The following is an 18,036-nucleotide window of genomic DNA, read 5'->3' on the forward strand; positions in this document are numbered from 1 at the left end:
TAAATAAGAAATTAGTAAAGTAATAGTACAATATCACAAATTAAAAAGGTAATCATAAAAACTTAAAATAAAATGAGAGGAACTAAATAAATAAATAAAAAGAGATAAAAAAACTAAGGAGAACTAATACAAAAATAAAAGTTACGAATAAATATAATTAAGTAAAACAGGTCCAGGCTGTCTGTAGGTGGTTTGATATTAAAAGTTTAAAATGACCAAGTGACACCAGTGAGCCGAGTTTTAGTGTGTCCTGTAGTGAATTCCAGCTGGTGCTGTGACTAAAAGCAGATTTTCCCAGTTCTGTAAAAACTCTTGGTACCTGGCAGCTGATCCGATTACTAGAGCGAGTCTGATAATTACTGTTATTTGTATTCATCAATGAAGTGATGTATTCTGGCAAATGACCGGAAAGTGTCTTATAAATAAAACTCAACCAGTGTGTTTCCCTTCGTACCGTTAAAGAGGGCCACCCAACTTTCGCATACAGCTCACAGTGGTGAGTTCTGTACGCATCTCCAGTGATGAACCTCAGGGCAGAGTGATACACGGGGTCCAGTAATTTGAGAGAGCTGGAGGGAGCATATTTATAAATAACGTCACCATAGTCCAGCACTGATAGTAAAGTTGCTTCAACTAGTCTTTTTCTGGCGTGCATGGGGAAACAGGACTTATGTCTATAAAAATAACCCAGTTATGTCCAGTAGAGGGCCCTATTGTTCACTTATTTTGTCCAGCCAAGGCTATTATCCTGTAAAGCTCTACATATGCTGTGCGTTCCTACAAAACACTAAATGGAAATGTCAAACTGCACACAGAGAAGACATTACAGTTCCTTTAATGTTTCATCCAGCCTAATAAACCCAGGGCAGACGCTGGGGCCTGGTGCGGTTGAATCACCTCTACTGCTGTTCTAATTCCTACACACTAATCCCAGCGAACGCAACCTTTACGTCCTTTAAATGGCAGCTGTTTAAAGTAAAGATAAGGAACGCACAAGTGCATTTGAGAAAACAGGCTTTCTGAGCGGAAGACTTTAAACCAAAGCCAAAACACTCCCTCGTTTTACTGCTCTCCAACAAAGATTAAGTCATCTTAGGAAAGTAACCTTGCCCCTCTCTTCCTTCCTCTTGTTCTCTCATCCCCACTCTTCTGTCTACATTTGATTCTCCTCACACGTCATGTTCTCCTCTCCTTCCTAGTACAGACACTTTGAAGTTGCGTTTCTCAGCAGAGGCTTCACACAGTCCGTGGGGATTTACATATATAATGAGAGTTCATTCGCTTGTTCCTTCAACTTGCATGGTTTACCATTCCTCGCGGTTTTACTACTTCCATGTCAACATGCCTCCTCCTCAGTCCTCAAAGATAGATGACAAAGTAAAGGAAAAAGATGAAAACAAAGCAAATGTAGATGTAGAAAAAGATCATTCTGCAGACTTCTCTCTACACTCTTTGTCCACTTTATCAGCTCCTCTTACCTTATAGGTGCACTTTGTAGCTCTACAGTCACAGATTGTAGTCCATCTGTCGCCTTTCACCCTGGTTTTTAAAGGTCAGGACACCCACAGGACCACCACAGAGCAGGTATTATTTGGGTGGCGGATCACTCTCAGCACACCACGTTGTATTCCGAATGGCCTCACTTGGACTAGGCTCTTCTGATGGAAGTGTATACATGGACGTATACTATTGTGATTGAGGCTGCACGTCAACAGCCACGTTGACATGCAGCCTGATAATCCGTTAATAATCCGACTAATAGCTCAATCGGAATAGAATACGTCCATGTAAACACCTCAACCGGAATAGAATACGTCCATGTAAACACCTCAATCGGAATAGAATACGTCCATGTAAACACCTCAATCGGAATAGAATACGTCCATGTAAACACCTCAACCGGAATAGAATATGTCCATGTAAACACCTCAATCGGAATAGAATACGTCCATGTAAACACCTCAACCGGAATAGAATACGTCCATGTAAACACCTCAATCAGAATAGAATACGTCCATGTAAACACCTCAATCGGAATAGAATACGTCCATGTAAACACCTCAATCGGAATAGAATACGTCCATGTAAACACCTCAACCGGAATAGAATATGTCCATGTAAACACCTCAATCGGAATAGAATACATCCATGTAAACACCTCAATCGGAATAGAATACGTCCATGTAAACACCTCAATCGGAATAGAATACGTCCATGTAAACACCTCAATCAGAATAGAATGTGTCCATGTATACACCTCAATCGGAATAGAATACGTCCATGTATACACCTCAATCGGAATAGAATACGTCCATGTAAACACCTCAATCGGAATAGAATATGTCCATGTAAACACCTCAATCAGAATAGAATACGTCCATGTAAACACCTCAATCGGAATAGAATACGTCCATGTAAACACCTCAATTGGAATAGAATACGTCCATGTAAACACCTCAACCGGAATAGAATACGTCCATGTAAACACCTCAACCGGAATAGAATACGTCCATGTAAACACCTCAATCAGAATAGAATACGTCCATGTAAACACCTCAATCGGAATAGAATGTGTCCATGTAAACACCTCAATCGGAATAGAATACGTCCATGTAAACACCTCAATCGGAATAGAATATGTCCATGTAAACACCTCAATCAGAATAGAATACGTCCATGTAAACACCTCAATCAGAATAGAATACGTCCATGTAAACACCTCAATCGGAATAGAATGTGTCCATGTAAACACCTCAATCGGAATAGAATACGTCCATGTAAACACCTCAATCGGAATAGAATGTGTCCATGTAAACACCTCAATCGGAATAGAATGTGTCCATGTAAACACCTCAATCGGAATAGAATACGTCCATGTAAACACCTCAATCGGAATAGAATACGTCCATGTAAACACCTCAATCGGAATAGAATGTGTCCATGTAAACACCTCAATCGGAATAGAATGTGTCCATGTAAACACCTCAATCGGAATAGAATACGTCCATGTAAACACCTCAATCAGAATAGAATATGTCCATGTAAACACCTCAATCTTAATAGAATACGTCCATGTAAACACCTCAATCGGAATAGAATACGTCCATGTAAACACCTCAATCGGAATAGAATACGTCCATGTAAACACCTCAACCGGAATAGAATACGTCCATGTAAACACCTCAATCGGAATAGAATGTGTCCATGTAAACACCTCAATCGGAATAGAATACGTCCATGTAAACACCTCAATCAGAATAGAATATGTCCATGTAAACACCTCAATCAGAATAGAATACGTCCATGTAAACACCTCAATCGGAATAGAATACGTCCATGTAAACACCTCAATCGGAATAGAATGTGTCCATGTAAACACCTCAATCGGAATAGAATACGTCCATGTAAACACCTCAATCGGAATAGAATGTGTCCATGTAAACACCTCAATCGGAATAGAATGTGTCCATGTAAACACCTCAATCGGAATAGAATACGTCCATGTAAACACCTCAATCGGAATAGAATGTGTCCATGTAAACACCTCAATCGGAATAGAATGTGTCCATGTAAACACCTCAATCGGAATAGAATACGTCCATGTAAACACCTCAATCGGAATAGAATATGTCCATGTAAACACCTCAATCAGAATAGAATACGTCCATGTAAACACCTCAATCAGAATAGAATACGTCCATGTAAACACCTCAATCGGAATAGAATACGTCCATGTAAACACCTCAATCGGAATACAATTTCTATCCGACTGAACAAGCTGGGTAAACCTCTCAATAATCCGTGAAATAGAAGAACAATATCCGTGTAAACGCCTGAATCCCATTACACTCCAATCAGAGCGTGTAAATACGTTCTGCGCATGCGCGTCTTAGCGAAAGGTTTATAAAGCTCGACATGGCGGAGCTGAAGCTGGTCTGCAGAGGAGACGAAGTTCATGCTCTGAGCTTTAAAAGACGGTGGTGGGACGGACGTCCAGCTTATGTGTGTCGACGTCTTCCTCTCGGCCTTCTTTAATAAGGACATGTGAAGGATGTTTTTCTGAGTCTGACGTCAGTTTAAACCAATTAAAAACACAAGCACTGCTCACTGCTGCTCATCTCACTCTGACTGGACCTCACGTGATGCTCGCTGTCATGGTAACGTTTACTCTAAGCGCTGCTCCACGCATGCGCGGCATTTTGCATCGGATTATTTGTAGTGAGCATGTAAACGAAGATTTTCATCAGATTATTGAGTAGAGTGAGCATAAACACCTCAGTCTTAATCTGTAACCCGATTGTATTCAATCGGACTGGCAAAAATCTTTGCATGTAAACATAGTCAATTTCTATCCGATTGAACGAGGTGCGTAATCCTGTAAATAATCCGTTAAATATTAGAATAATAGCCATATAAATGCCTGTATCTGATTTCCAATCGGAACCTGTAAGTACGTTCTGCGCATGTGCGTTCGCGTCACTGCAACAGCAGAGAGCTCATAAACTGGCTCTGGCAAATGGATCACACGTGATGTTCGCCGTCATGCTCACGTGTACTCTAAGTGGTACTCCACGCATGCGCGTTATTGTCGACCGGATTATTTGTAGTGCGCATGTAATGCGAAGATTTTCCATCAGTAGAGTGATCACCTCAGTCTTAACCTATAATCGGAATGCATTTAATCAGAATGGCAAAAATCTTTGCATGTAAACACGGACCAGGGTGGTGGTGGTGTGTTAGTGTGTGTTGGAATGAGTACATCAGACACAGCAGTGCTAAAGTAAAGTAAAGCATCCCAGTGTCGTTTCTGGACTGAGAATAGTCCACCAACCAAAAATATCCAGCCAACAGCGTCATATGGGCAGCATCCTGTGACCACTGATGAAGAACTAAAGGATGACTAATACAAACTGTACAGCAAGAGATGAGCTACTGTGCCTAAATTGGCATCTACAAGGGAGACCAACAAGGTAGGAGTGTTTATTAGAGTGGACAGTGAGTGGAGCGCTGCTATGTCTGATCCACTCTTACCAGTGCAACACACACTGTGCATTGCAGTGCTGAGAAAGATCCACCACTCAAATACAGTGGTCGTGTGAGGATCTTGGCCGTTGAAGAATATGCTTACAAAGTATGCAGAGAAACAGATGAACTAACTGTAGAACTACAAAGTGCACTTGTATGATAAGTGGAGCTGATAAAATAGGCAATGAGTGTAGAAACAAGGAGGGGGTACTTAATGATTCTGTGTAACGTTGTTTGAAGTGGGCTTGACACAAAAAAAAATCATTGCTATATCATGATATGATAAATACCACCTTTATTGGAGAATTTAAAATGTGTTTTCTGACAAAGTGCATTATATGTCAGTACCCAAGGTCAAGCACTGACGCTGGCTGAGAAGGTCTGGCTCACAATCAACATCCCAATGGTGTTGAGTGTGGTTAAGATCAGGGTTCTGTGCAGGCCACTGCAGTTCCTCCACAGCAAACTCACCAAACCATGTCTTTATTGAGTTTGCTTTGCGCACAGGGGCTCAGTCATGCTGGAGCAGGAAAGGGTCTTCCCCAAACTGCTGACACAAGTTGAAAGCATATAATTATCTAAAATGTCTTTGTATGCTATCGCATTAACATCACTCTTCACTGGAAACTAAAGGGCTGAGCCCAAACCCTGAACCTTTCATTTTCCTGGCTTTCACCACACCCAGATTCATCCATCGGACTGCCAGATAGTGAAGCATGATTCATTACTCCACTGCTGAGTTTCCACTGCTCCAGTGCAGCGTGCTTTACACAACACCTTCTGACGCCTGGCATTGTGCATTGCAATCTTAGGCTTGTGTGCAGGTGCTGGGTCATGGAAACAATTTATAAATACGCAGTGAGATTACGTGGTCTACAGCTTCATGACTAAGCTAGTGTTGCTCCTAGATTTCACTTACAGTCGACTGGGGCAGATCTAACAGGGCCAGGAACCGACTTGTGGCACTTGAGACAGCGCTGCATTTAAAGTCACAAGCTCTTCGGTATGATCCATTCTCCTGCCAAATGTTTGTTTATGGAGATTGCATGGCTGTGCACTTGATTTTATATACCTATTAGCAGTGGGTGTGGCTGAAACACCGAAACGCAATCATTAGGAGGGGTGTCCACATACTTTTGGCCACATAGTGTACTCGAGCCCTATAGAATTACTGTCTATGCACACAATATCTTTTTGAAGAAGTAGTATTAAATCATAGAAACGTTTCTGTCTTTTTCATCACTCTCCAGTTTATTGCAGCAGGTAATGTCTTTGTATAATCCACTGTACAATTTTCTCTTCACTTTTGTCATTTAATTACTTGGAGCCCTCTAACAGCAGAGGTAAAAAACTGACTCACGTTTTTGAAAGCTTAGGATATTTCCACGTCCACTGGCCACTTTGGAACCCCAAACCTTGTGTAGAAATACATTTTGTTTATGATAAATCTAGAATATGCTACTTAGGATTACATTATGTATACTCACATGCATTAGGCTCAGTGAGGTCGTAACACTAATACAAGTTTATAATATATGGCTTGGTTAACTGAGAGAATACAGGCCTAAGGTTTTCTGGGTCCATTACATTCAAACTACAACAGGATCACTGTTTAACTGTGCTCTTCTGTTTAGAACTCTATATATTTTTCACTGCAGACAGATTACAGACTGCTGTGTTAACATCATCCTCAACCATTCACAGATATTTAAACAGCTGGATTTTTTGCAGGACAGTGCTATGCAAAACTAAGAGACCACCCTTCAATTATTGAATGTCATTTATTTATTAAATAAATGAAGGGCTGTCTGGGACTTTGCACAGTGCTGTATAGCATAAAGGGTTCTAATCCATTGAGGGAGCACTGGCTCACAATATTCATCTCTTAAAATCGTAACACAGAACAGCCAAAATGAAGATAAATCGGTCAGTTGCTAACCGGATGTTGGCCGATTCTTATCACGTACCCCCACTTAAAGACAAAGGTAAGGGGAGAAGAAGAGAAGGGACAGGAATGGGCTACTAACAAAATCATACTATAGCTGTCATGCAACGTTGTCTGTTGATTTCATCATCCCAGTTATGAGTAGAAATGTCTACTGCAGCTGGACTGAAAGAAAGTTAGAAGTTGCAGAGATGAGGTCAGTAGCAACTGCAACATAACACAAGAATAGTAACACATAAAGAGAAACCAAGTGAGGATGCAAAGGCGAGTTCCAAAGTTCATAATATAAAGCAGTTCCACATATTCCTCCAGCATTAATCGGAGAAACTGAGACAAAGTGTGCTTCTCATCACCCAGTCCAACTGCAGAACATCCACTTGAAACAAGCAGCGGTTTCCATATTAAAAGTCAATTCAAATCCAACAGTTCCAACACTCCCACAGTTTGATCGTCCTGGTAATCCAATGGCATAAAAATGTCCATTGTCACATGGTTTTGGCACCACTTTGCTTTGCTGATCTATATACACGCAGTCGGTGCTGAAGCTTGCGGAAGTCACATGGTATAAGCCACCCAGTAGATGACGTTGACCACAGCGAAGGTGAAAGGGAAGACAGCGCGGGCGTAGATGTCGATGGTGTCGGCGTCGATGGGTTTGCACTTGCAGCACTTCTTCTCCTGGCTGCTCTCTCGCTCAGCCCGGCGCACACGGGCACTGCGCGTCTCCGCCTCTTCCTGCGGCTCCGCTGGTGACTCTGCAGGACGCTGCCCTCGGTTCTGTCTGGAGATCAGGAGACCCTGGTTCATGCCCGTCACCGACAGGGAGAAGAGGACCATGGCCTGCTTGCCGTTCTTTACCATGGACTGTAAAATGAAGAGAGTGTATCATACGAGAGTGTATCATAAGAGGGAGCCCCAAATACTCTGACTGTAGACACGTTTACATCACACGTAAAAGCTTAGAATGAGTGAATGGTACCCAGACTATCATCTCTGGGAGAATTAATAAAAAATGCTTTAAAACATTTGAGCCCACCTGTAATTCTGCAGCATGGGTCTAAATATTACAGGGCTCATTTTATAACATTTATGTGGGTTTATTTGTACCTAAAACAGTAACTTTTACGTTTCTCAACTTTTCTTTATCTCTAAAACTGTAGCAACACCTTAGCAACCACCTGAGACACCACAGCAATGACCTAGCAACACCTTAGCAACCACCTGAGACACCACAGCAATGACCTAGCAACACCTAAGCAACCACCTGAGACACCACAGCAATGACCTAGAACACCGTAGCAACCACCTGAAACACCACAGCAATGACCTAGCAACACCTTAGCAACCACCTGAGACACCACAGCAATGACCTAGCAACACCTAAGCAACCACCTTAAACGCCACAGCAATGGCCTAGCAACACCTAAACAACCACCTGGGATAGCATAGCAACAGCCTAGCAACACTTTAGCAACCCAATTAAGTTAGAAATAACTAAAAATGTGCTAGCTAGCATTCCGGTGTAGCACAAAATGTATTGGGACGGCACCTGACATTAAAACCAATAAACAGTGCTAAAGAGTCTGGCATACAGAGCTGGCAACCGTGTGCTACTGGTGACAAGCTATAATGTGGCATGATAACCAAACGTTTGTTTCCCCACAGTAGCGCACGAGTTCATAAAAGCAGTAAACGTGTAGTTTAGGTCCGTTTTCAAATATGTTAATGATCAAATTATAGAATCAAATTCTAAGCTTCATTTCCAAATATGAACTGTGTGGACGATGGCGTAAACAGCATGATTCGATGTCTATGAATTCCAAAAAAAAAACAAGGACCCTCCAGTTTTCCATGACGTGGGCCTGTTAATGTTAAACGCCTTTCTTCGCTCAGAACCAACAAGCACGTTCACATTTAGGCAAGCGCACTTTTATTTTACCTCCGCACTCTTGTTTGACTTGACCTTGGCTTTCTCCTTCTTGCTGTAATCAGCGTTGTAGTGGGCGAAGGCATACTCAATCAGGGCAGCGAACACAAACACATAACAGATCCAGAAATAGACATCCAGGGCTTTTATGGCGGAGGCGCGGGGCAACGAGGAGCGAGCACTGACCATCAGCGTTGTCATGGTGAGCACCGTGGTGATCCCTGAGGGCAAAAGTTACTTTTCTTCAGCATACATCTATTCATATATGGACATAAGCAATACTTTAGTATTGAGTCCAATTATATTGTTTATTTCCTAAGCAACACACCCTCTAAAGAGAACAAACTTAAGTATGGCTTTCTTTTGCTAATCGTAGTGCACGATCATGTTTAACATACAGAAAAAAAATGAGCATACAATATAAAACGTGTCATAACCTTTCCACAGGCCTGTTTGTGGTTAATCATTTGTACAGGATGTTAAATTCAGCAAACAAACAGTCATTCTGCAACACAAATGTGCAGAACTGTGTTCTCTATAGAGGATGCATCAACTTATTCCCACTTAGAAAATCAACAAAACATGCAAACTGATCAGGGGTGCCCAAACTTTTGCATATGCCTGTATTTAAGTTATTGACACATTTATTTAATTTATTGTTAAGCTTATTTTCTACATAGGCCAGACTTTAATGATTTTTGTATGCCACAATGGAACAACTAACCTAGAGACACCCTTGCAGGCACAGCTGATTGGCTGATCCAGAAAGAGACCCAGGACATAGCGACCAATAGGATGGAGGGCATGTATGATTGGATGATGTAAACTCCTCGGTTACGCCTCAGCTGGAAACGTAAACTGAGACGAGGAAATCGCCCAGCTATTAAAACAGACAAGACAAAGACTAGTTATTACATGACATAGTACATAACTCTTCACACTAAACTACCATTAATTAATAATAACTAACTGAGTGACTAAAGTCACATTTCTGTGGTGGTTTTGCAGTGTGCAGCACCCTAGCGGATGAAATCGATGAGTATTTTTAAGAAATATAATTAAAGCTACTAACTAAATCAGGTTAACTGGGATACTGTTGGCTCTCTGTGTAAGAACCGTGACTCTGTGTTGAACTGCTTGCGAGCAATGAGGGGTGAAAAGGGAGGGGTGAGAACCCCCTGTTGTGAAAACAAGTTATACCTCCCCACAAAGACATCTATACCGACATACAATTGACAGTATAAGTGCAGTATAAGTTTTCTTCATATACAAACCGCCACAATAAAAAAATAGATTAAAACAATAAAACCTCTCATTGTTTGCTCCTTCATGAAGACCAAAATCCTGTAAATCATACACACTTTCATCAAACATACAGAGAGATTCACTTGAAAGAGGCCCTGAATATTCTGTTGTAACTCCTGTTAGGATGAAGCAATCTAAACCAAAACAATACACTACATACTTTGACGTATGGCTAATTGGTTGCATTACATGCAATGCTGGAAGTAATCTCTATCTTCTGCCAGACACATTTCATGCTCCTGTACGTATCGGCAATCATTAGAGAGGTTAAACGTTGCAATGTCTGTCTGACGCTCCGACGAAGGGGCATCCTGGCTTGTTTGAAGCTCCATATACAGTGTAGCACATCGCACGTTCGTTCAGATCCATGCTTCATCCTAGAAAGACTTATTACAGAATATTCTGAGCCTCTTTCAGGTGAATCTCCTTGTATATCGCTGCTGTCGGAAGAAAACCTTGTATCTCCATTTGTGTCATTTTTCAGTTTTTGACATAATTTCAAAGGACCTGTTGCCCTTTACATTGTGTGTAAATTTCATGATGAATGGAGCAAAAGAAACGGCCCAAAATGACTTGGGAAGATGTCTGGTTCCATTGACTTGCATTAAAACTACAGTATGTTTTTTCTTTCTCCTGTAAAGTTCTAATTTTGGAGATATGAGGTTTTCTTCTGACAACAGCGATATATGTGTGTGTATACAGTTTCACCTGATTTGAAGTTCATCATCTCAGTCACAAAGCGGTAGTCCGTAATAGTGAACTGGGACAGCTCCAGTTTGTCCAGCCCATGGATGTACTTCTGACTCTCTGACCAGTGATAAACAATGTCCTCTGAAGAGTAGCCATCTACAGCACCAAGAAACACAGAGCGATGTAACAGCTGTATACACTGTTCTCCAAATAAAATGTGCTTTCACTCCAGACATCACTCCACTCACAGCTCTCAAGGTCCAGCATACATTCCTGTTCATCCATGGGGTACTTGGTAAGGTCCATGTCACAGGCCACTGTTGATGTGATTCTGGAATAAAAAGGCGGAATAGCCATTAGATGATAGCAGTTGTGTTGTCTGGTCTTTGCGTGTATGAACAAGTATAACTGATGTGAATGTTTGGGAGGTCAGTATTCCTCGTTAAAATGAATATTTCCTCATCCAAGAAGTGCGGCACACGTTACTTTTTCAGTTTTTCTCAGATTTACATTGCCGCCTACACACAAACGCACCGGCTGCTGTAGAGGATGACCCCGTCAGGTTGCAGGCGTATGAGCTTGTTCTCCACAGTGACGTCATGGAACCAGGCTGACTTGGCATTGACGATGAACGTGTCCGGTAGCCAGAGTTTATCTACAAAACGACTGTCCAGCCCCAGGGTCTTGTTCGTGTGGTTGTAAGACAGACGGTCATCTCGCCAACTCTGACGCAGAAACACTGTCATGGTGTACTCCTGCCAACACACACACGCATAGACACATGCATGCATGTAAATATGGTGCAAGCTCATGTTTAACAAACACCTGACATAACAGGAAGGACATAACATTACAGGAAGTATTTATAGTCACTCTCACAAAACTGCCAGTTTTTAAATATTGTTCACATAAGTATGTATATAATATAATAAACCATTCGTGTCATATGATAAATCATTTACATTGATATAATTTCTCACATAATATAGTAGATCAATTAATAGGATACACCAAAAAAAAACAGTTTAATCATTTTTTTGGCATTTTTACCCTGATTCTTCTCGCCTACTTGTTTCTCATTACCGATACTTGATGAAAAATGAGTCTGTAATGCTCTTAACTGTTAAATCTCTTTATTTTAATGTTTCCTAGCAAACTCTAAAGATCAGAATAAAAAGAACATGTTTTGTGACAAAAAGAAAAACCTATATTTCCACCTATAATACTATATTTGGTTATATGTGGTATTAAACTATATATGCTTTAATACCTTGCTTTAAAAGATGTAGTCTGAGAACGTCATGCAGATTCGGAAAAGAAATTATGTTTTTAAAGCTGGGCTTCCGTAGTGGTCACGCTCATGAGAATAAGCCAATTAGTTGTCTGAACCTGGAGCAGGACCCGTTTGGGTTCACACATTGGTGTCCAGATTTTACCCTGCATTGCCCATTTCAGAAAGGACACTCGAATCACCCACTGAGCATTGAGGCCCGTGAGGCCCACACTCTCCAGAAAAGACTCTGTGGTCAGTTTAGAGCAGCTAAAAGCTGAGCCAAGAAGTATTTTTATTTATCTGTAACATATTGTATCTAAAAAGAGCCCGAGGGCTGAAGAAGGGAATGAAGCATCTTGCTATTTCAGCACCAAACAGCATGAGAGATGCACAGGATGGAGAGCTTATATAGACTGAAAACGTCTGAGATGCTCAAAAGCATTAATCCCATGAATAAACGTGTAAAACGTGGGATTTAAACTTAATTTTGTACAATTAAATAATTGATTATATGGGTGAGTGATTTGGAAAAAAATGTTTTTTTTTAATATCTTGATACATTAAGAAATTTTCTTGATACACGATACTTATCACAATCACGTGACACACAGATAAAATGCAGCAAGTGAGTCGTTTAAAAACAGCTAGAAAAACGATGAATACAATGACTTTCTTTCAATATTTCAACGAAAATGCTGCGTCAAATCCACGTGAACAGAAGTCATTTTGATGCCTTTGTAATGAAATTATAATGAATGCAGTCGGTCAGTGTTCTGTAATCGTGTATCAAAAAATGCTCACAATAACGATAAATATTGTCATATTTCCCGCCTTTATTTTACTACTTCACATTATTTTATAGTTGTCTTTTTATTTGTCCATGATCTAATGACAGCTGTCAGTACATGGCATCCAGTGCTATCCTATCAAGTGTGACCCAGGTCAGTTTCAGACCGTTTTCATTTGTTGAACTAGGGTTAGTTTTAGACGTTTAGGTACAATATCATTTTTAAGTGCCAACCGGCCACTTTAAGTCCACCTCCATCAGCTCCACTTACCATTTATGTGTGATAACTGGCTTTTATTTGCATTTTCAGTACAAAACTGAAACTGAATCATAGTTTGTAATGTAGCAAATAACACAAACACAGTAATATTTTATTTTGGACAACGTACCAGCAGTTTTGAATAATTATCAATATAGAACAGTAATAAACAAACCACATAGTTATTCATACATTACCATGTTGGCTTCTGAGATATGGTCAATGCTAGCTACTTCAATAGCCATGGCCACATTCACTGGAGGTCCTGTAAAGAGGAACGTGAGAAAAAAGAAACACCTCCCCCCACCCAACCTCCCCAGCGACCCTCGGACATCAAAACTCAACAGTGACACCTTAATAAGAAGAAAGCGTGTTCAACAGTGCAATGAATGGGCAGCCATGTCAATGAATAGATGTTTGGGTTTTGTCTGCGCTTGAAATGGTAGAACCTGCTGATGAGATGTCAGAAAGACTGAGGGCTATTTGTTCCATTATATTAGGCTTTTCACATCAGTTATGAAATAAGCAGTCAGAAAGGCTTCTGAGGTTGTTCTTTGAAAACAGACGTCTTAAGAGCTTTTTGTCTTTATATGATTAACACTGTAGCATCTACCTATAATGTTTCGTTCCCGTAAAAGCATCTGGGGTCAGTTAAATGAATCCTGAATGGACATTTAGGCCATCAAGGGACCCTTCCCATCCCTTGCCAATGGACACTTACGCCACCTCCATTTACAGACTGTATGACTTAAGGTTGGAAAAGCACAGCATTTGTTTAGATGCTGTAATTTTATAATGAAAACAATAATGCAAGGCAGTTCACATTGGCTTACATTTCATCTATTTGCTGCACTGAAAAATGTATCAAATCAAGACGCCCTTCTATCATATCAGCTTGAATAATGAATATTGTCAGTTGTTAGTGCCCAACCAAAGTATCATCTGGCTGACAGCAGAGTTACATTTATCAGGATGGTGAAAATCCCCTTGAAGAAGCACTAACGTTTTTAAGTGGCTTGTTTCAGACCTAAATGAACTGACACCTCTAAGAGTGAAATGTATGAGGCATTCATGCTCTTATTGTGCTCTTATTAGCTTTATGGTATGTGAGAGCAACTTAGAGTTAGAAGGGCTTAAAGGTTGTTTAAGTCGAACCGCCTGTAAAATTAGAAAGATAATATTTAAAAATGCATAGACATTCCATGCAAACAAGGTAATTAAATATGTTCAGTGATTTTTTAAAATTGAGTTTATCTGAAATTTATTAGAAAATTTCTACATACATAAAGTCTGGTGGATTCACAGAGTTGCTTTATTTTTCCGGTTGTTATGCAAATATACAGATACCACATTTTCATCACAGCCTATTAATCCAAGTGTAGAGCAGAATACAGCCACATTAAATGAATCTTATGGCCCAGGTGACTGGTCACAGTACACATATACATAGTATACATATATACGTTATTATGGTATTCAGCTAATATACTGTTATTTTACAGTGATTTTTTGTAATGCAGTCTCAACTGGAAAACTTAAAATTAACAAAGACATGTAAAATGCCACGGTAGGGAAGCACGGTTTAGAAATTTGTTCAAAATGATATTAGCCAATATTACTGCTGAATAGAATTTTTAATTGATGCTTTTAATTGATGGCAACAAAGTGTTCATATAGGTCAGGCTTTCCTCTTCTAAGTATCCAATTCATTCTTTAAATGAACCCATTTCAGACAATCCTCAGCACCCATTTAAATGTGACAAATCCCCCCAGACATGCTCTAAGATGGTCCATGCTCCTGAGATTTGAAATGCTGATGAAATAAGCAGTTGCATTGGCAGAGAAATGGAGCAAAAAAAAAAAAAGGCAAGCAGAGTTCCATAATGGTCACAAATGTCTGTTCAGCATTCACCCTTTACCTGCTCTAAATAAACCTGTGCATTTGGCTGCAATGTTTACAAACAAGCCAGAGAAACAGACAGATATGGACGTTTAGCTGAAATATGGCTCGGATGCATGTTCACCTTGGCTTGAGCTGAGTTAAGCTGTGAGATAGAGAAATCTACGCTGTGGTCATTGGACGTGACACATTTGACAAGCATTCTTAGCAACATCATCTTTCCGTGGGCAGCTGTGGAACATGCATATTCATGCTGTTGCATAATGCATTTAATAATGGATTCATAATTGCGCTGATGGTTTCCGTAGGCTTTCTCGCGTCTCACGTATCGAGAACTCATTAATGTGCAAAGTCAGAAATAAAAAGAGCTCATTAAAAATGTGTGGCCTAAATATGGTGCTTCAAAATTAGACTTCAGTAACTGGAACACTGTTTTGGCAAGCAACCTCATCTGACTGTGGAGTAGGCAGAATAAGGTACGAGGTTTGTACTGGAAACCACAACCACGCCACTTCACACAGGAGTGTTTATGCTAAGAATGACTGTAAATGCAAGGATGGGTGAAAGAGCAATCCAATGACACAAGCAGCAGATCTCAAACTCACCTCCTATCCCCGGCCGAAAGTTTCGAGCATAGCCTTTCATTAAGTCATCCAGATTAGGCAACCAGGATATCTCAATGTCTGTACCTACATAGTCACCAATGTCACTCAGCATGGCCCTACAGGAATAGAGACAGGAGGCTTGAAGTAGATGAAAGGAAATTGCTGGAAAAGATATTACAGGAGAGATAAACATGCAACATGGTGTGGATCTTGTGGAATTAAAGTATTCGTTAATATTATGGGACAGTAAAAATGTGAATAAAAACGGAAACATGAAAAAGAACATCACACTGTCTTGTCAAGTGAAATGATCTTAAATCTAGTCAATATATCTAATGTTTGTCATTTTGAGGTTGCTGCAAGCTTCTGATTATTTAACTTATAATTTAACATATGTCTGGACATTTTGACTTGCTTGAACTAACTCTTTGCACTATATTGGCAAAGAAATGGTTTCAAGCATATTTCTTCAAACAATATCATTTGCCAACACTGTGACATAATTTTACTTGACCAAATAACTTTAAACAAGTGAAAATGTCTACAAATAAATTAAACTGTATATTAAAAGGCTTACATCAATCTCAAAATGAGAAATATAAGGTAGATAGACTACATTTCAGATAGTTTCACTTGCCCAGAAATCCATGTTTTGCAGTGTGTCAGCTTACTTGAATAATATTTTTTCAAGGACAGTTCGATTTCATTTCACATAATTATGGATAAATGTGGCTCAACATCACATAGTCATACCCAGGCCTACGTTACCGGCTATAATTAATTCCTGTGGCACGACTTAGTTAGACACTTTAAGTTTAACATGATGAAAGTCTTTCAAAAATAAAAGAAATACAAAATTCACAAAGAAAAAAAAGGGAATGAAATTTATATTGTGAACTATGTCTATGCACATACATCAGTACAACTATGAGAACTGCGACTGCTTTTCTATTACATCATCCTATTCAACTGCAATATATACACCGATTAGCCAAAACATCATGACCACTCACAAATGAATGTGTATGATGTTAATTATCTCATAACAACAGTGCCTATCAAGGTCTGGGATAAATTAGATGGTAATCAGTCAGTTCTTGTATTTGAAATGTTGTATGCCTTGTATGTCTGACAAAAGCCAAATCATTATGGCCAGACAGCTGGGTTGGAGCATCTCCGAAACAACGAGGCCTGCAGGGTGTTTCCAGTCAGCAGTGGTGAGTGCCTGTGGATAGAGATTTGAAGAGGGACCAACTGTGAACTGGCAACAGGGTACTGGGTGCCCAAGCCTATCCCATCTGGTCTGAACCAACAGAAGGAGCTAATGATGGTCACGGCAGGAATGTGTCAACACACAATGTATCACATACTGCTGCGTATGGGCCTGCATAGTCAAGAGTACCCATGCTAACCCTGGTGCACCATCATAAGTGTCTACAATGGGCACATGGTCATCAGAACTGGACTCTGGAGCAACGGAAGAAGGCAGCCTGGTCTGATAAGTCCAGTTTTCCTCTATATCACATGGACGGTATGTGAAAGTCTGGGTGCATTTACGCTGGACACCTGGGGAAGTGATGGCACTAAGATGCACTGTGGGAAGAAGACAAGCCAGTAGAGAAGAAAGCGTGAAAGCTTCACTGCGAAATATCATGGCTTCTGCTGGTTGTTTTGTCTGCTCAGAGTGTGGTATGTTTAGTTTAACCCCCTTTTCCACCTCTAGTGATAATGACAGTGGCTGTGTTTGTGCTAAGTGGCAGCTAGTTAGCTCTCTGGTGGAGAAGGTGGACCAGCTAGAGGTGCGCACCTGGGGGTTATTAAAGGACAGGCAGCAAGATTCAGTGTTGGCAGCTCCGGGTGCCCTAGGGAGAGCTAGCAGCCCCTCGACTCCGGCGTTAGAGCCCTCACAGCGGGGTGAATGGGTGACAACTCGGTGGTCTAGCCGGAAAGCTAAGGCTAATGCTAACACTGAGGGCAAAGCTAGCCCACCGGAATACCGCGCTCCTCCGATTCGCGTGTCAAACAGGTTTTTCCCCCACTCAGTGAAGCACCCACTGTGGAGCCTGTTAAAAGTACTCTGGTTACCGGAGACTCGATTGCCCGACATATGAAATTAGCTACTCCGTTAGGGGCGTCAGCGGTTACAGTTACATGTTTATCGGGAGCCAGAGCGCCGGACATTAGTGGCAACCTTAGATTAGCTGATAAGAGATATTCGAGGATAGTCATTCATGTAGGGGCCAATGATATCCATCTGCGGCAGTCTGAGGTAACTAAGGGTAACATTAGAGAGGTGATTAAACAGGCCCAGACGATGTCC

At 40.7% G+C, this 18,036-nt stretch overlaps 1 protein-coding gene across 1 annotated transcript in view; it reads right to left on the reverse strand.

The window, feature by feature from the left end:
* Positions 1-6,253: 6,253 nt before the first annotated feature.
* gabrd (gamma-aminobutyric acid type A receptor subunit delta) overlaps positions 6,254-18,036 on the reverse strand; it is a 35,303-nt gene continuing 23,520 nt past the window's right edge. Inside the window, exons 2-9 of the mRNA XM_017707494.2 lie at positions 15,717-15,832; positions 13,409-13,476; positions 11,427-11,647; positions 11,141-11,223; positions 10,911-11,048; positions 9,622-9,777; positions 8,910-9,118; positions 6,254-7,834 (exon numbers count right to left, since the gene is read on the reverse strand). Of these exons, the coding sequence (XP_017562983.1) occupies positions 7,526-7,834; positions 8,910-9,118; positions 9,622-9,777; positions 10,911-11,048; positions 11,141-11,223; positions 11,427-11,647; positions 13,409-13,476; positions 15,717-15,832 (1,300 nt within the window). The 3' untranslated portion in view covers positions 6,254-7,525. The remainder of the gene's footprint in view (positions 7,835-8,909; positions 9,119-9,621; positions 9,778-10,910; positions 11,049-11,140; positions 11,224-11,426; positions 11,648-13,408; positions 13,477-15,716; positions 15,833-18,036) is intronic.

The sequence above is a fragment of the Pygocentrus nattereri genome, chromosome 29, assembly GCF_015220715.1.
Source record: "Pygocentrus nattereri isolate fPygNat1 chromosome 29, fPygNat1.pri, whole genome shotgun sequence".
NCBI classification, from domain to species: domain Eukaryota; kingdom Metazoa; phylum Chordata; class Actinopteri; order Characiformes; family Serrasalmidae; genus Pygocentrus; species Pygocentrus nattereri.